This window comes from Rhagoletis zephyria, unplaced genomic scaffold (genome assembly GCF_001687245.7).
Source record: "Rhagoletis zephyria isolate East Lansing unplaced genomic scaffold, Rhagoletis_zephyria_1.1 Rzeph_scaffold_00159, whole genome shotgun sequence".
NCBI lineage: Eukaryota > Metazoa > Arthropoda > Insecta > Diptera > Tephritidae > Rhagoletis > Rhagoletis zephyria.
Genome location: NW_016157243.1, coordinates 219,577 through 238,740, shown reverse-complemented (window position 1 = coordinate 238,740; position 19,164 = coordinate 219,577). Strand labels below are relative to the sequence as shown.

Below are 19,164 nucleotides of genomic sequence, written 5' to 3'. Positions count from 1 at the left end.
GTTGGTTCATCCGTCAACGTTGTCGTCCGTTTCAACTAAGGGGAGGCCCAGGAAGTGCGCGACTACGACAGGGTCTGTCCATAAGGACAGGGGCGTTAGCTGGGTGGGGTTCTCGGGGCATGTGAAGAGGTGCCGAGAGTCATGTGGCGACTACCCACATGCCGGGAATTGGCTGGGCACATCTTCATTAATTCTACTCAGGTACGAGTTTAGCCTGCAACAATAGCCAGAGCGAAGTTGCGCTATTGTGGTGTGGGTCTCCTGACGCAGACAAAGTACTGCCCCGCCAACGTCAGGTGGTTGTGTGCCTAGAACAGTATTCTCAGGGCGGGAGTCTACATAACTTGAGACCGATTCTCTGTGAATGTCGCTCAGGGCCTGTCGATAAGCTGACGGATCCAGAGGTTGTTACATGAACCTCTGGATTTCGTCGATCAGTTCGTAGAGATGCTTCCTGACGTGCCTTGGCGAGGGCACGAAGCTCGATCTCGAAAGAGAACTGACGACTGCTGACCACTGTGAACTACACGAAAATACTCGTAGTTACCTTCGACAGCCTGCTGTCTTTATCGGCGCACATAAGCGCAATAGCCAATAGAGTACAGAGCCACAACAAAGTCTTCAAATCGCTAGCCGGCAGTACCTGGGGCAAAGACAAAGAAACATTGTTGGAAACATTCAAGGCAGCACGCAGTGGACGAAGCTACAGACCTTCCAAAACACGGCGCTCTGGACTGCCTGGGATGCCTCTGATGCCGCCAGAAGACCACCCGCATGACGAGGCCCAAATGCCCCGTGTCAGAGGGCACATCACTATGCTGAACAGGCAGTTCTTTGTAAGGTGTCCCAGGCGTGGCCACCCGAATAGACATCTGCTTGCTGCTGAGTCCTCACCCGAGGCATCTATACAAACCCTCGACATCGTACCGTAGGCCATAAACGGCATTCATAGGGAGTCGGTCTCAACATACGCCAACTCCCGACCTTTGAATGCCGTTTTAGGAATACAATCATCCCAAGTTAACGAGACAGAACTTTTCCTTTGGGACGTTTACCTTCCCGAAAGCCATCGAAACTTCACCGCTGGTGAAAGTAATAGGCGCAAAGATTTTGGCAGTTTGTGCAGCCTTCTGATCATTCGGCGTGTGGCCATATCAGCCGAAGGATGCTGTGTGAACTGTCGGCTAAAATATCTCGCACATAAACTAGGCGACCAATGAAAGTGTACACTACACAGTGGGCCGAAAATTCGTCTTTTTAGAATTTTGATTGGTAATAGCAAAAATATTGTTCATTATGCTCTAAAAATAATCTGTGTGAAAGATGAGAAGTTTTGGTCAATATCTTAGGCTCGTCCAAGTGCGTCACAGATTTTTTTTAGAGCAAAATGAAGCATATTTTTGCTATTACCAATCAAAATTCTAAAAAAAAGCGGATTTTCGGCCCACGCTATTGTACATCTTGTTTTAATAGGTTAAGGAGGGCTCTTACCTTGAAAATCCTCTGTGCACTGTGCATGTGAAAATTTTACCCGGGTTTTTAGTTAGTGAAGAGTGAAAAAGTGTGGTGATCCTTTTCGTAAAACAACAAACGTACTACCTGGGATACATTATAACATATAAGTGAATAAATTAATTGGTGATATTATTACCTCTTTTGAGCGAGCTTGAAAATTACACGCGCGCCGCGATATTTTCATAAACAATATAGTTCATTTTATAATATAAACCATATAATATAGTGTGAATCTTTCACACTTTATATAAAGTTCATAAAAAATCTTTTTATTCAGAATTTCCAGAAAATTTTCGAGTGTGCAGTTTTGTAGCTCATTCCATTTTAGTCAAATGAAGTGCAAGTTTCTAGAATTTTTTTTGGAGACAGATTTTGCGGTTTTTATAATGATAAGTGCAATTTACAAAAAATGGCGTTGAATTTTTGTCGCTAACGGCATCCCGCATTTTATTTCATACGAAATTTATGCTTAGAAGGAAAAAATGCAAAAATCCGTCTCAAAAAAAAAAAAATATTCTCAAAAATTAACGGGATTCATTAGATTAGAATTGAATGGGATAATTTCAAAAATTGTCTAGAAATTCTGAATAAAAGCTGAAAATTTTGATGAATATTTTTTGAATTTTTGTGAACTTTATATAAAGTGTGAAGCTTTGATCTATATGGTTGTTTGTAGTCTAAAATGAACTATACTTGAATAAATAATTAATGCAAAAAATTGTTCATGATAATAATTTTGAATATTATATTAGAACAAGATGTACGCTTTCAATTGTCGCCTAGTATATACTGACAAAAAAAACTGGAGGAATGAAAACTTATTTTTGGGTCGTAGATTGTGGATCTGATCTGATCCAGATCAAGCCATTTTCCCAAAATATTTTAATATTTATAAAAACATTAAACTTTAGCAAACAAAAAATAATAATAAAATTTGATGGATAAATAAACCACTTTTGAATGGTCAAATGAGCATGTGCAATAATTTTTTTTTTATGAAATAGGGGCAGGAAATAATGTTACTTATAGGGAATTTACACGATTCAACTTTCACAAGCGATTAGTTGAACCAAAAGTTGAACGAAAGTAGGCAGACGACCAACTTCATTGAAAGCGATTAGCTGAAAGGCCGTTTACACCAGGCGATTGTTGCTTTCAACTAAAAATCGCCTGAAAAATCGCCTCATGTAAATTCCCTATTATGGACCATATCTTACATGGCCATACTCTTACATTACTCATAATGCCGAATTTCCACTAGCCATGGAAATGACAAAAAAGTTGCGCCATTTAAAAAATTCCATGTGGAAATCAACTTAATGACTACTTTTTGAACGTAATGACACGATTATTTTTTAATGCCCAACTTTTTCAATAAAATGTTTGCCATTTAATGCCAAGTGGAAATTCAGCATTACATTTTCCATTTTGCTGGCCAGTGTAATTTAATGAAAGGTTTTTTCGATGGCTTCCACTGACAGCCGAAAATCTGTTGCATACTAAACAAATTAAATATATAGTAGTAAAATAATATTTGCTTAAAACTTGGTCAATAATTTATATGTAAATTAAACACGTAAATAAAGATATTCATGTGTTCATGCCTGGTAGGAATAGCGGTTCTATACATTTTAAAAGCAATTAGGTATGAAGGTATAAAGTTTATAAAATATTTTTGTAGTATTTTAAGCTTTCATGCTAGAACAAATAATTCTCTATTGTTCGAATAAAACTTGGAGTAAATTTAATAACTTTAAAAATCAAAACTAGAAGTTAAATAATTACACTTTTTTCAAATTGTAGTTATGTATTATAATAACCTGTAGTATAACTGCAAAGAATTAAACTCTTTAATTACTTTAATTATTTCACTCTTTAATTCGGCATTTAACCGTGTTTACACATGATGGACGTTTCCAGCAATTATAGTTTATAAACGAAAGAGACTATTTATTGCAGTAATGCATTTACGAACATTATTCTATGCAAACCTTTACTTTTTTTGAAATATACATATGATGAGTATGATTTCTAGGTGGTGCACGTTGCTCGGAGCCTGCAGTTTGGAAATTGTCGAGAGAGGTGATGCCAATCCACCAAATCTATTACTTGCTATAAAAATTGAGTTTTTTGGGTGTTCCAAAGCCTCCGCTTTGCATGAGTTGGCCTAACAGTAACGGGTTATAAGCTGCTGCCGCTGCCCCGAAAGCAGGGAAAGATGAAAATGGTGGGACAAACGAATTGCGGAATTCGGTAGAGTCTACTAAAACAGGTGTTTTTGTACGCTTCTTTTTCGCTTTTGGTGCAGCTACTTCCTCGCTTGAGTCACTCTCTGATTCCGATTCAGAGGTTTGCCCATCTGATTCTTTTTTCCCTTCTTCATTTGCCATTTTTATATTTTCTTTCGCTGAATAGTTTTTATATACATTAGTATTCATTGGCAATACGAACTTTTGTTCCGGATTGAACTGACTCATTTGTCCCATGCAGAATTCCATAAAAGATTGCATCATAATTGATAGGTTTACTGGCTTCGGACAACTCTTCATGTTGTGGTAAGGCGCTGAACAGTTTTTGCAAATCATCTGACATTCAAAAGCAGTATGTCCCTGTAATAAGAATGTTAAATTAGGCATAAATTGACAAAAAAAATCAAATCTTACATGTTCGTCGCATATCAAGCATTGATTCGTAGTCGTAGAGCTCTTGTCATCCACTGCTTCATCGGCCTCTTCTGAAGCATCATCTTCAATGACAAACTTTTTCTCCAGCTTTCCCAGACAAATTAAGTCTTCTTCAGAAGGCCGCCTTTTCCTCGTTTGCTTCTTCGCTACTTTTGTTGGTTTTTCCACAGTTGGCATCGATAAGGCTTTAGTGTTCTTTAAAAGCTCTTTAATTTTGTCATCATCTTCTTCCGAAGAGGAGCTGGATGAAGAGGAGCTGGATGAAGAGGAACTGGAAGAAGACGGTGGTCTTGCAATTTTCTCTGTTGGTTTTGCCGGTGTTTCTTGCTTGGGCTCGAGCGGTTTGTTAGGCGGTACATCCTCACTGTCAGACGAATCCGAAGAGGCCGGTGGCTTAGCGATTTGATTAGTTTTATTTTGTCCAATTTTTTCTTGCTTTATATTTATTATTATCGGTTTCTTTTCAACTAAATCCATTTCTTTGGGTAATTCTTCTTGAATTTGTGGTGGCACAGCCGGCAAGCTTGTGGCTGGTGGTGCAATCGCTGCCGCTTGTGTCAAGTTAGCAGCAGGCACTTGTGACGCCGTTGCAGACGGGTACTTACTTTGATTTAGTTCACTTGGAACGGATGAATTTCCAGCTTGATCCTCATACCAATTCCCACCACTTTTTCTTTCGTTGCCGTTGTTGTCGTTATGTTGCTTGCTTCTGCGCCTGTCTCTGCAGGCACGCTTGCCCATACGACCACCTTGTTGCGACTCATTTTTCGACCGGCTATTGTAACCACCAGATACCTGTGTATGTCGGTCTCGGAACTTTTGAAACCGATCATTTTCTTGGCTAATTGATGGAGGTGCATTATTGCTGCTTTCTAAGTTGTTATTGCTACCGTGGTTCACGCTGTTGTCATATGAACGATTGAAATTCCCGCCAGACCAGCTGCCAGAGCGACGATTCCCACCGTGTCCATCATTATGGCTTGAGTTTTTATTGTAATTACCATAGGAACCAGTGCCACCGAAACGTTTGAAGCCTCCACCGCCACCGCCACCGCCACCGCCACGGCCACCGGTACGATGATAATTGTTCGGATTCCTACTCATTTATCTTCAATTTATTGCAATTTTATAATATGAGAACGAGAATTGAGACCGAAAACAAAAAACTATATGTAGGAAATTAGGGCTGTCAAACTATCGATGGCTGCACTTTTTTCAACTATCGATTGATAGTCGGGACTATCGACAATCGTTACAGCTTTGTATCATAAAATTTTTGGAAACTCACAGAAAGATAATTTTTTAAGTTCTTGAAAAGCGCTGTGATGCTTCTGCAGGTATGGATTTTGAAAGGTAGTAATAATAATCTTCAACAATGTTATTGAGCTTGAGGACGTTTTTGCATGAACATGGTGCGTAATAATTCTACAATGAAACTTAATATAATAATATAACGTACGTAAAGTATAACCCATAAAATTAATTCAAAAAAAAACGATCTTAATAAGAATTGTTTTAACAAAAATTACATAATTAATGAAAATTTACATTTTCTTTTTGATGCTTTTTAACAAATTAAATATTGACTCTGTTTAGTTATATAAAGCGCTTTTTGAGTTCTTGATATGAATAAAAAGCGTACTATATTTTTCGTTCTTGATTATATGAATTATATGTTAAAAGTAGTATAGCCTGCACAGGCTTAGATAAATCAGTGTGTATTTCGATACTTTCGACGATATATCGATAGTTTAATTTATCACTATCGAAACTATCGATGGTGTCGACTATCAATAGTTTGACAGCTCTATTGGAAATGTCAAGTTTATTTTCACGTGGAGTAGGTGACTGCAGCGATGCCAGAGCATATTTTTTGAAATTCACTACGTCGTTCTTTAAAATTCCCTAAATTTCCCTACACGCATATATATATGAAATGCTCACTACAAATTTCCCTTTTTTGTTTTTATATTTAAAACACTTTACATAAATTGGAAAATATGCGTATGTTTTATTCTACACAAATAGAGGTAAACAGTTATGTTGAATAGCTATAAACTTCTTTGTACTTATATCGCACGTTTAATAATATAGTGATGTAACTCAAAATTAACGTTTTTGGAGATTTCATCTTAAATACACTATTAATAAGCTTTATAAGTACAACATATTCAGCCTAAAACTATGTTCACATATCAATATTACCTCAATCAAAGCTCGTTTTTTAATCACCCCGTTTACACAGGCAAATCTCAGATTATTAGCTGTCAAATTTGTTGTGCTTGTTATTCTCACATCTCAATGAAAAGTTATGTTTCTTCTCTGTGCCACCGTGATCACGTTTTTCTGCTATATTAAGCAATCGATAAAACTAGGATGGACACCGAAAAGTTATCGGTAAAATCTGAGATTATTTTATAATTACAGATTAACAAGGGCGGAATTTTATATGGCTAATCTCTTTTGCTAATTACAGATTAGGAAGTTAAGCTCGAAAATGAGGATAATCTAATTATATGTGAACCTAGTATAACTGATGGATAAACTTATCGAACATCGCAAAGATATGGGCATTTTCAACTGTCTTCTTGTGTACCAACTGCATGAATTGATCAAACTTTGATTGCGTTTTCCCACAAAATTTAAATTTTGAAATACTTCCGTGCGATATATTTAGTATGTACATACATATACAAAAAACCAAAATATACATTAGTGGTATTCACCAAAGTGAGCAAGTGGCCTGGCAGTCTGGCAATTGAGCAGATCAGCTCAAGCAACGTTTGTTGTCAACATTCAACAGTCAAAGTGCCAGGCCGCTTGCTCAATTTGGAAAATATCACTAGTGTAATTTGTATACACATATGTACATACATATGTACATACTGCTGTCACAACGTCCAACACCTTGTTTTATTGCACCATGAGCCGGGAAGTCGTGGGTTCGAATCCCACAGCCAGGAAACATCTTTTTGTTCTTTTAAATATTATTTTATTTTTTTTAAATAATTATAGTTGTGAGTTTTTTAATTAAAATTCTATTCAAAAAAATATTGGTTAACTTGAAATAATTATGTGAAATATCATAAACAAAAAAATTAATAAAATAAAATAAAATAGCGTTTTTATTAAAAAAATAATAAAATACAAAAAAAAATATTGTTTGGAATCGCTCGGATTGGGGACCGCAGCAAAACAAAACTTATAACCTTATTTTACCATTTTAAAATCACGCCCTCCTCATTCTAATGCTAAAATTCTGTTTTTGCCATAAAATGCATTTTAAGTTGATTATAAAACAATGGTGATTACTATAAAACACAATTTTAATCGTTAAAACCTTTTTCTATCTTCACTATGACTACGGGCAAATGTATTTTTATTGAGTACACATTTCAGAGGGATTACACTTTTCATTTCACTTAATCTTTAAACTACTTAACTCTATTTATTTGCCATTTTATACCAAAGCATAATGACATATGTACATATATATCGTCGTTTAAAGTACCGCGTAACTGACATGTTTTGCCAAAAATTGAATTGGCTCACACAAGCTCTTGGCTCAATCCTTATAGCCCAGTTATGCATACTTTGCACTGCTATACGATTTTTACGTAAAAATCAAAACCCAACAGTTTCGCATACGCGGTCTTGCATTATCTTGATACGCGGTTTTACATTTTGTTGATACGCGGTTTTGTACTTTAAACGACGATATGTGCATAGGTTTGCGTTGACGTTGGTAGGAGTCATGAGTTGGTAGCTGAATTTGAAGATATGGTTTTATGTACATATGTATATATGTATGTAAAACCGTTTACGCAGATAACGAATTACCCCACACCGCTCAAGGAGCCAGCACCGAGCTTAAAGTCGAAGTCAGTCACTGAGAAGGCATTACTCCAGTAGCAGGCACCTCGAGGGGTCACTCATTCAGAGAAAGAAGTAGCGTAGGTGCAGACCTTCTCAATTACCCCCAACGGGTCATCCGAGCATGTTTGACAACCAACGCCGAGCTGGTTTGGGCGGCTCTGGATTCAAGTGGTACCTTCGCTACCTGGAGTAGGGGAAGCTGAAGCTCGGGCCATCATCGCACAAAAGACCCGCGCCAGCCGATTGGCGAAGAGGCGGGGAACCTAGAGGCACAAACACAAGGGAAGTATCAGCATCGAAACGTAGCAGGCAGATCGAGAAACCAGTGACGCCTTCAAGTAAGCGTCTGAGGAAGCAAGCAACCCTCTGGGATCATGGTTCAGAAACCTGGGTGGAACTTTCGGCCAGGAACAGGCGAAGGAGGTGGCCCTTAAAGGCATTCGCGTGGCTATGCTGCCTCGTGAATACACTGCCGCTGCCCTGTCCCTATGGACAAACCCCATTGAAGCTGCACGCTTCCTGGGTCTCCCGTTAGTTGAGCCTACAACAACGCTACAACAACAATAATGTCAAAGATTGATCCTGGTCGGCAAACTTCTAGTCGGTAAATCCTGGCGTTGGATTACACCAGGCAAAATAAACTTTTGGGTTGTAGAGACCACAATTTCTTTTGAACTATATACATAGGTACCTTAGGTCTAACAACCGTGCTGTGAAGAGCTAGATTGCAGTGCACACTTCTTACTGATATCTACATACATACACATATAGCTATCTATCAGTGATGCAGTTATCCACCAGAGAGCCCAAATTTATAAGAGCATGGAGAAATTTTACTATTTGCTTGCTTTTCGATTGTCCATGATTGTAGGAGAGGTCGGTTGGACGATATTGCTGATTTCAACAATTCATTGTTCCTAACGAAAGTAAAAGTGCTTTTTGCTCATATTCCCACTGACTTCGCGCCCAATGGACCACGGAGAGAAATGGTGAAAGCTTGTTTCACTCAATCACCAAGTGATGGCAATGCGAGATGCGCTCCTATAAATGTCCAACATCAACGACGCACAACTTTTAGTTGTCGCACGCGTCTGCAAGTGATCGGTTGCACAAAAAAAGTTTACTTGCAGTACTCAAATTACTGGTGACCGGAAGTGAATCGTGTAAAATAGTTACGTACATTGTTACGTTGTGGTCTTTTCCTTTTTTAGTTTCGTGAAAAGTGGTGCTGTAAACAGGTTTCAAATATTTGTTGCTTCGATGGTGATGACCTCGTAAAGAAAATGCTATCGCAAAAAAGCTTTCCAAATGGTAACACAATCAAGGTCGCGCATGTGAATGTTGCCAATGATGCTTGCAAACGTGTTACCAATTATATTAATAATAATGAAGTGAATGACGCTTTGGTAACTACGAACTGTCGGCATGGAACGCTAAACAATAAGTTCACTACAAATTTGCGGCGTTTAATGTTGGTGGCATTTGTTTTGCTAACAAGTATCGATGCCAAACAATTTGGTAATAATTTCTCCACTATTATAAAATTCAATGAATACATCATCAGTGCATACCTACATACATATGTACATACATATATACATACACAACATAATTTAATGTTCATTAACTACTTGCGGTTTATTTATGTATGTGCATTCGAAAGTGGTAGAAGTCGTGCGGGACGTATGCGTGTTTCTGCGTTGTCATTGCGTTCGCATTTGGTATTCTGTTAACGTTTTATTCGTAACATCCACTAAAATAGTGGTTTCATAACCCAATAAATTGTTTATGTAATATTGCAGCTTAAGATAATTGTAAATAATACAAGCATACATACATACATACATATGTATGTGTGTACATATTTGCATGTATTATGTTTGTTTAAATATTCAAATATTTATGTAATTTTAAACAAAAGTACTATTTTATTTCAGCAGCTAATCCATAAATGCTGAGGGGATTTGTTTTATGCAGTTACATTTTAATTTTGCATTGTTTCATTTGACAGTTGGATGCATATGTACTAGAGGGCTGCATGAATTCATTCAAACTTCTAGCCAAACAGAGTACAGTAGATTTGAATATTTTACTTCACATACAAAACACTCAGCGTTTGGAATTTTGTAAGTTATGAATATACATTTTGTTTGAATGTTTGTTGAATGAATAGAAAACATTCAAATCATCCAAACTCATTTCGGTAAAAGTTTTTTTCTACAAACAAGTTTTTTCGTATATAATGGGAGCGCAGCATAGAAAAAATATTTTTGGATATTCATACAAAAAATTGTCATTTATTTCAATTCAATTTATTTTCACATTGTTTGAATATTGTAATGTCGACACAAATTTCAGAACAGCTATTCACTCAAATTCAAAAAAAAAAAATTGAAGCCAAAATCATTCATTCGTTTTGTATATGAATAATTCATAAGCCGTTTTGAATGCATTCATGCAGCCCTCTAATATGTACATATGTACATATAAGTTTAATGCATAATGCGTATTTTCAATCGAATATTTATCTTCCTCGTAATGATTTTCATTTTATGACTACTGTTGTTCATAATTTCTGTTTGTTTTGCTTTGCTTTCATAATAGCGGCAGCTAAAATTCCACTCTCGGATTCATTTTATTTGCTATTCAAAAGAGCGTTCGCATAATACCGCTCTTTAACCCCCACTCATTGATGACGCCTTCAAGCGTTTGTTCGCGTTTCTTACTACAGTCTTAGCGGACCAATCAACACCGGCTTGATCTGGGCAAGACGTAGCACGTAATTGTAACACGTTTTCCGTTGCACTTGTTGGTATCGATTCATATATACATATATGTACATACATATGTATGTACATTGGACGGCGTCACCAATAAAATTTGCGATTTTCCCGCCGGGATTACAAAATTTATTATATCTTAAGACTTCCACCAAATTATTTCGGATAAATATTCTGCTTTATTCTGAGTTTCGACCAAAAAAAAAATCACCCGAAAATTTTTCATCCGCCCATAGTAAAACCATGGAACCGGTTCGGGGAAATTAAGCTCATGATAAGGCTGATTAAGATTTACGTGAGCTGGACCGATTGAAAAATACCTCCAAAAATGGAGTTTTTCATGAAAAAAAAAAAGTTTCATAAAGGATTTTTTGAAAAAAAAAAAACACTCAGATGACAAAACAGTTTAGACCTTAAAAATCTACATAAAAATATTCCAAAATTTTTTCATCCGAATCATAATAATCAGCCTTATCATGAGTTTAATTTTCCCCATACCGGTTCACTTTTGGTTTCCATGGTTTTACTGTGGGCGGATGACAAATTTTCGGGTCAATTTTTTTTTTCAGGCGAAACTCAGGATAAGGCAGAATGAGATTTTTGATACTGTTTTTTTTATTTTTTTCAAAGATTTGTTTAGAAAAACTTTAGTAACTGGTCCAAAACTTTACTGATATAGACCTGTAAGGTATCAGTGGTAACGTATTTCCTAGCCATTTTTATTTCTTTGCAAAAAAACTAATTCACGGTCCAATTTTTTGTCTTACCCTTCTCTTTCATGCTTTGAATGACCTTATTTGCAAAGAAATAAAAAGGACGAGAAAATTCCTTTCCAATGATACGCCCTCATAAGTCTGAATCGGCAAAGTTTATGCTGAGTTTTTCCAGTTTTTTTAAAACAGCATCAAAAATTTCATTATTGAGATTGCATTGATTTTTTTTTTTTAATATTTTTATGCAAATTTTTTAAGCTTAAACTGTTTTATCATCTAAGGTAATTTATTGTAAAACAAAAATACTTAAAAAAAACTGTTTTTATTCACAAAACTAAAATTTTGGAGGTATTTTCGAATCGGTCCAGCTCACGTAAATCTTAATATTTTTCCGAAATATTTAAGCGAAAGTCTTAAAATATAATAGATTCTACAATTCCGATGGAAAAACAGTACCGATTTTTTTTTGTATGGGGAGTGATGCAGTCTAGCGTAAATACATGTGTACATATTTTTTTCTCAATCAACATCTCCCTCTAGCTAAAGGTGTATATGTATTTCCTTATCATCGATTGCGCATGCGTGGTTGTGTAGTTGCAATTAATATAAATGTCCGTTAATGTTTTTTTGTTTTTTTTACTTTTTTGCTAATGTTCATAACTAAAATACTGCTCAGCATTCAATGTACATAGTTATTCAATGTACATAGTAATTGAAACTGCTGCATTTTTTTTAATTATTATTATTTTTTTATCACATTTTCCAGTAAATGCATCGAATTTGTTTAAACGTAGCGCCAATCCAAATATCGAGTGCTTGAAAAATGATCGCTTCTATCGCGACCCGAATCGGCCAGTGCATAAAATTTGGACTAACAGTGAATGTTCTAAGTATTTCCTTTGCCTGGATGGAGACGTTTTTGAGTTTAAATGCTCGGAGGGCTTATTATTCGACGTTGTCAGACAAATTTGTGATTTTAAGCAGAATGTGGATAATTGCGACATAACAGCGGGTAAGAAATATTGGCGTGGACAAAATTCGTTAACATGTAGAATTAAGAATGCTTAAAAAACATTATAAATACGTATGTATGTAAATAAGTAAAAAATGGATATATAAAGTGCATCACATATCATTAAAAATATGACTAAAATACGATAATGAATTAAGTGAAGATAAACATAATTGAGTTTATAAAATAAAGAACTACCTAAATTCGACTATTTGTTACAATAAGAACAATAACTAAATAGCTTAAAGGGCCGTTTTCTCAAGTAAAGTTTTAAAATTTATCTGCCTTTTAAACACACATTTCGCTCTGAAAAAAATGTGTTTGAAGGACAGATAAATTTTAAAACCTAAATTTTTTCGAAAACGGCCCTTAGAAAACTAAAAAAAAAATACTTTTTCACTCCAGCTAATAGTTTTTCATTTCTTTTTTAGAAACCCAAATTCCAAAACCATTACTCGAGAAAGCCGAATGTAAAGACAAAACACACTTGGGTTGCGGTGATGGCACATGTCTTCCAAATGACTATTTTTGCGATGGTTCCGTGGATTGTCCCGACGAGTCAGATGAGGTAAAATCTAAAATCTTTAACGCAATTTAAATGCTACTTTAGTTAGTATGAAATTTGGAAAACAAAGCTAATTTTCAAATCTCAGGGTTGGTGTGACATGAACAACGATCCAAATGCCGCTGATTCCTGTGACACACGCAACTGTCAACTGCCAGATTGTTTCTGCTCGAAAGATGGCACGCAAATACCCGGCCGTTTAAGTCCCGGTACGGTGCCACAAATGATTTTGCTGACATTTGGTACGTATTGATAGTGAATATACTATACATAAATATTTTGCTAGAAACAGCGTCGCAACTACATTACAGTGAAGCCGATTTTATAGAAGTAATTTAGCGGCATGCGTACTAGGGCGGATCGAAAATTTAATGTTTCTCAAATGCTTTGGTAATAGTGAAATTATATAGTATATCATGAGGTCAACAACAAGCCTGTAAAATATTAATCGTTTATTTCAATTACAAGAGCCCGCGCATCGACACTCAAGTGACACAAAGCACACTGGTCGAATAAGACCGATTCTTGTTAAAAATTCAGGGTTCAGCAAAAAGGTTTGGTGGATATTATTAGATAATGAACCTGCTTTCACTTTTCTGTAGGGGAATATCTTCGGTCTTCCAGGCTGAGGTAATTGCAATACTCAAAGCCATGGACTATGTGGTGGAACATAGGTGGAGGGAAGGAGTGGGTGCCAGGTCACTCTGGAGTACCTGGTTATGAGACATCTGATCATTTGGCCAGAGTTGCCTCAGACCAGGTATTCCTCGGTCCGCAACCAGTTTTAGCACTCCCACCTTCGACAATCGAAGCCACCATCAGAAACTGGGTTAATACTTCGCTCAGAATTGACTGAGAGGCATCGCGGGGATGCAGGTGTGCAAAACTCATGTTGCCTTCAATCTCACACGGCCTATCAAATTTTTTACTCTCACTGAGCAGATGACACGGCAGACAACTTACTGACTGTGATAGGCGTAAATAACAAGTCCATTTGCCCATCTTGCCTTGAAGAAGATGAGACCGTGGAACACTTTTTGTGCTTCTTGCTTGCTTGGTTATTTGTCATCGATTTTTTTAAACTCGTTGTTTTCTCTATCATCAGTTTCTGAGTTAAAAACTTGGCATAAAAAGCTTAGCCGTTTTGATGTTTTAAGTTTTGTGTTTTAAAAATCTGATAAATACATATTTTTCGCCTCACTTTAAAACTCGGAGCGATAAAAATAAAAAATTATAATGTAAATAACGCTAGCGCTCGCAGTGCTCTTAAAAATATAACTCTTCCGAGCGAGAGCGTATTTTGATGTATTTACGAGCTCCATTTTTTAAAACCTACAAATGTTTACATTATTTTTGTAAATAGAACACAAGAAAATATTTTACTTTTATTTTGGCCACTCGTCACAATTTTCACATTCAATTTTTTTACGAGCTTTAGGAATATTTAGAAATGTATCAGCAGGGGGTCCACCGAAACCAGTAAATCTTTGAAAGGGGTCTACGAGAAAAAAAGTTTGGCAACCTCTGATATTGACAAATGTATACATAAATGCTCAGAATGAATAGAGAAGTCGATTAAGCCATATCTTTCTGTCCGTCCGTCCGTGTACTCGATAACTCGAGCAAAAACTGAGATATCTCAACGAAATTCGGTATGTGGGTTTTCATTAATCCAACTGTACTGTAACCACGCCCACTTCCCATATAACGGTAATTTCCAGAAATACGAAAACTGCGATATATTAGTAACTACTGAAGATAATTCACTCAAATTTGATATTTACAATAATTTTCAGACGAAAAATAAGATTATAAATTTTTGGAAAATGGGCGTAGCCACGCCCACTTATGGTTACATGTGTATATATTGGTAACCGCTGCACCAATTTCTTCCAAATTTGGCACAGTTGTTGGCCTTGGTACAGCATACTAAATCATTCATCAGTAAATATTAAAGCTAATTTATTCAAAATTGATGCTTGCAACAATTCTTTACCAAGAAATACGTTTATGGTAAAATTTTGGAAAATGGGCGTGGCACCGCCCACTTTTGATCACATATATGTATATCGGTAACCGTTCTACCAATTTTTACCAAACTCGGTACGGTTATTTTGTTTGCCACATAAAATTNCTCGCAGTGCTCTTAAAAATATAACTCTTCCGAGCGAGAGCGTATTTTGATGTATTTACGAGCTCCATTTTTTAAAACCTACAAATGTTTACATTATTTTTGTAAATAGAACACAAGAAAATATTTTACTTTTATTTTGGCCACTCGTCACAATTTTCACATTCAATTTTTTTACGAGCTTTAGGAATATTTAGAAATGTATCAGCAGGGGGTCCACCGAAACCAGTAAATCTTTGAAAGGGGTCTACGAGAAAAAAAGTTTGGCAACCTCTGATATTGACAAATGTATACATAAATGCTCAGAATGAATAGAGAAGTCGATTAAGCCATATCTTTCTGTCCGTCCGTCCGTGTACTCGATAACTCGAGCAAAAACTGAGATATCTCAACGAAATTCGGTATGTGGGTTTTCATTAATCCAACTGTACTGTAACCACGCCCACTTCCCATATAACGGTAATTTCCAGAAATACGAAAACTGCGATATATTAGTAACTACTGAAGATAATTCACTCAAATTTGATATTTACAATAATTTTCAGACGAAAAATAAGATTATAAATTTTTGGAAAATGGGCGTAGCCACGCCCACTTATGGTTACATGTGTATATATTGGTAACCGCTGCACCAATTTCTTCCAAATTTGGCACAGTTGTTGGCCTTGGTACAGCATACTAAATCATTCATCAGTAAATATTAAAGCTAATTTATTCAAAATTGATGCTTGCAACAATTCTTTACCAAGAAATACGTTTATGGTAAAATTTTGGAAAATGGGCGTGGCACCGCCCACTTTTGATCACATATATGTATATCGGTAACCGTTCTACCAATTTTTACCAAACTCGGTACGGTTATTTTGTTTGCCACATAAAATTAGTTACTCAGGTGTACGTGGCGTATGAGTAACTTTCTTTCCTGCTCATTTTTTATACAAAAAATGTTTGCGTATTTTCATTTGACCACTCATTCATCCTAATCATGAGTTTTTTCATGAAAAAATAAAAAAAAAACTGGAATGATTAATTAATTTGTCAGAAGCTTTACGTCCTAACGGAAAGTGATTTATATATTGTTTTTTTTTTGTTTTAAGCCGAATAACGGTAAATTGCAAATATCTCGAAAACGTATCCATAGGAAAAAAAATTAGCTAGATTTTCAGAATCAGCGAGCAATTCTATATAGGAATTGGATAGTGGCACCCATTGAACATTTTTGCTGTAAACCAATGTAATTATTAGGAGAAGATGAAAATGTTTTTAGTCTAATGAGACGAAGGCGACTTTTCCATTGTTCAATAATAATTATACACAATATTTAATTTTATTTCATATAATCGTTATGGTCTCTGAAATCTACAAAGCACACTGAGTTACACGCACATTGCTCTTATTTTCATAAAACATCCAACAATGTTTACAACAATTTTTCTTCAAATAAACATAATAGAATGGAGCTGAAAAAACTATTAGTAATTATTGGAAGTCCTTCCAAACGAGGTTATTTACATATATTTCACTAGCAAATAAATTTAATGGTTGTTATTAATGCAACGAAAAAAATTATTAAAAATTGTTATGCATTGAAATTTTTTCATTAGCACTAGATTTGATAATTTAACAATTTTCATTAGCATTATATTTTTCAGAATTAATGCATTGCAATTTTTATATGCATTAGATTTAAAAAATTAATGCATCAATTTTTTACGTTAACATTATTGCTTTTAACATTGGCTTATATTGATATGGACATACATGTATGCTTTTGATTTACAGATGATGCTGTTAACTTTGAAAATTTTGATCTTTTTACAAACGTGTTATTTAAAGCGAATAGAAGAAATCCCAATGGCTGCCCAATTCGAGGTACATTTTTTGTTTCACATCAGTATACCAACTACCAATTTGTACAAAAGCTATGGAACGATGGTCACGAAATTGCCGTGCACTCAGTAACGTACGTAAAAGACTTACATAATAAAATACAAAATAGATTTTTCTAAAAATATCCGCTACTTACACTGCTCAAAATTAATTTATTTCTCCAGCCATCGTGGGCCCGAGATGTGGTGGTCAAAAAATGCCACTATTGAAGATTGGTTCGACGAAATGGTTGGCCAAGCCAACATTCTTAATCGTTTTGCTAACATACGCATGGAAGATATACGTGGCATGCGAGTTCCATTTTTGCGCGTCGGTTGGAATCGTCAGTTCTTGATGATGAACGAGTTTGGTTTTGTGTATGATGCATCGATGGTAGCACCGTTTAGCAATCCACCACTATGGCCTTATACCCTGGATTATAAGATGCCTCATTCTTGTACAGGCATAAACCAGAATTGCCCCTCCCGCAGCTATCCCGGTATTTGGGAGATGGTGATGAATCAGATGGAAGTGGGCGATTTCACTTGTGGTATGGTCGATAGCTGTCCATCACAGTTAAGTGGAGATGATGTTTATCGCATGCTGACGCACAACTTTAAAAGACATTTCTTGTCGAACCGTGCACCATTTGGATTGTATTTTCATGCAACGTGGTTTAAGAATAACGATTACCTGCAGGCCTTTACGGTAAATATATAGCTGGGGAAATACCAATTATGTGTTTAGTAAAAAAGAATATTCTATTATTAAATATGTTTTTGTAGCGGTTTGTGGATGACTTGCAAAAGCTACCAGATGTATATTTCGTTACAAATCAACAAGCTATTCAGTGGATGAGACAACCAGTGCTGAGTACTCAGCTACATACGTTTGAGCCTTGGGGATGCAAGCCTCGCCAATTGGATGCCCGCGAAATAGTATGCAATATACCGAATACATGCAAGGTGCGAAGTCGAGTGTTACAGCAGGATCGATATTTATACACTTGCAACGAGTGTCCAACGCAGTATCCCTGGATACGCAATGAATTTGGTTTGGACTAATAACCGCCCTTTATACCTGGCATTGCCATTCACTTGTTAAATGCAATAATAGATATTAAGCAAAAATTTAAATTATTTTCTACATAATGTTTCGTAATTTAGTATGTACTTACATCTTATTTATTTTTATCAGCATAAACATTTTCATTTTTCCATTTTATATATGTACAATGTTTCACTACTAGTGGGCATACAATTTTTGCCACCAAATTTTCGCGACTTTAAAAAAGTTAAATTATAAAGTACAGTAGTTACTAAAAAAGCAACGACATTTATACAATTTACGCATCTTGTGTAATAAATGGGTTCGGAATGGATTCCATGCCATCTTGCGGACAGATGAGAACTAGCGCTGTCCCGCGGCATACCACCAAACCTAAACTGCGCGTATCCTCGGCCAACTTGAATGGTTCGTCTGCATCACGCAGGTACTCAACAGTATTGTCCAGCACTAAGTTTAATAGGGCATCATAACCCTTAAGAATGCCGGCAGCTTCGCGACCTCCCGCAAATTTGACTCGAATTTGTTTTTCTAAATATTTGGAAAGATCCAGGATAGATTCCTTACGGCGCTTTTCTTTGCCATCATTGCCGCCACTTGTCTGCAGAGCAATAATTGTTATGCTACATGTGTATGTATAAATGTTTAGTACAAACCTTAGGTTTTTCAGCCATTTTATTATTAATTTGTGGTTTTTAGGTAATTTCACACTTTTAAGCGGCAATTAATGTACAATACCTAAATCCAGATTTTTGTTTACGTGAGGTTATGTTGTGACGGACATGCCAAAATAAAAAGTTTTGATCACTTGGTATACCCTGTACCTTGCAAAGTTGCAACAAGAATTTCGGAGACATGTATTCTTATTGGAGGTTTTTAATAAAAAAATTTAGGTTTTTGTGTATTCATTTCCAACTTTAAACAAAGAACCGAATTTCTTCTTATTCTACTGAG

At 36.0% G+C, this 19,164-nt stretch overlaps 3 protein-coding genes across 3 annotated transcripts; 1 reads left to right on the top strand and 2 right to left on the bottom strand.

The window, feature by feature from the left end:
- Positions 1-3,369: 3,369 nt before the first annotated feature.
- On the bottom strand, positions 3,370-5,625 carry mbm (mushroom body miniature). Its single transcript, XM_017606134.1, has 2 exons — positions 4,179-5,625; positions 3,370-4,124 (listed from the first exon to the last, which is right to left on the bottom strand). The coding sequence occupies exons 1-2, from the start codon at positions 5,301-5,303 to the stop codon at positions 3,621-3,623; spliced, it is 1,629 nt and encodes a 542-aa protein (XP_017461623.1). The 5' UTR covers positions 5,304-5,625; the 3' UTR covers positions 3,370-3,620.
- A 3,154-nt stretch (positions 5,626-8,779) lies between these two features.
- On the top strand, positions 8,780-18,369 carry ChLD3 (Chitin and LDLR binding deacetylase 3). Its single transcript, XM_017606077.1, has 7 exons — positions 8,780-9,593; positions 12,335-12,580; positions 13,012-13,148; positions 13,234-13,387; positions 17,059-17,239; positions 17,331-17,853; positions 17,931-18,369. Exons 1-7 carry the CDS (start codon positions 9,359-9,361, stop codon positions 18,207-18,209), a joined length of 1,755 nt encoding a protein of 584 aa, XP_017461566.1. The 5' UTR covers positions 8,780-9,358; the 3' UTR covers positions 18,210-18,369.
- On the bottom strand, positions 18,333-19,051 carry LSm7 (U6 snRNA-associated Sm-like protein LSm7). The gene is made up of 2 exons (XM_017606112.1): positions 18,867-19,051; positions 18,333-18,811 (listed from the first exon to the last, which is right to left on the bottom strand). Exons 1-2 carry the CDS (start codon positions 18,882-18,884, stop codon positions 18,491-18,493), a joined length of 339 nt encoding a protein of 112 aa, XP_017461601.1. The 5' UTR covers positions 18,885-19,051; the 3' UTR covers positions 18,333-18,490.
- Positions 19,052-19,164: the final 113 nt, after the last annotated feature.

What these genes read in the sequence shown, in the direction of transcription:
- mbm (XM_017606134.1), bottom strand. Translation starts at nt 5,303, where the DNA reads ATGAGTAGGAATCCGAACAATTATCATCGTACCGGTGGCCGTGGCGGT. An exon ending in GCTTGATATGCGACGAACAT is followed by an intron (nt 4,125 to 4,178) that starts GTAAGATTTGAT and finishes TTCTTATTACAG; the next exon opens with GGACATACTGCTTTTGAATG.
- ChLD3 (XM_017606077.1), top strand. Translation starts at nt 9,359, where the DNA reads ATGCTATCGCAAAAAAGCTTTCCAAATGGTAACACAATCAAGGTCGCG. An exon ending in AATGATTTTGCTGACATTTG is followed by an intron (nt 13,388 to 17,058) that starts GTACGTATTGAT and finishes TTTGATTTACAG; the next exon opens with ATGATGCTGTTAACTTTGAA. An exon ending in ATTACCTGCAGGCCTTTACG is followed by an intron (nt 17,854 to 17,930) that starts GTAAATATATAG and finishes ATGTTTTTGTAG; the next exon opens with CGGTTTGTGGATGACTTGCA.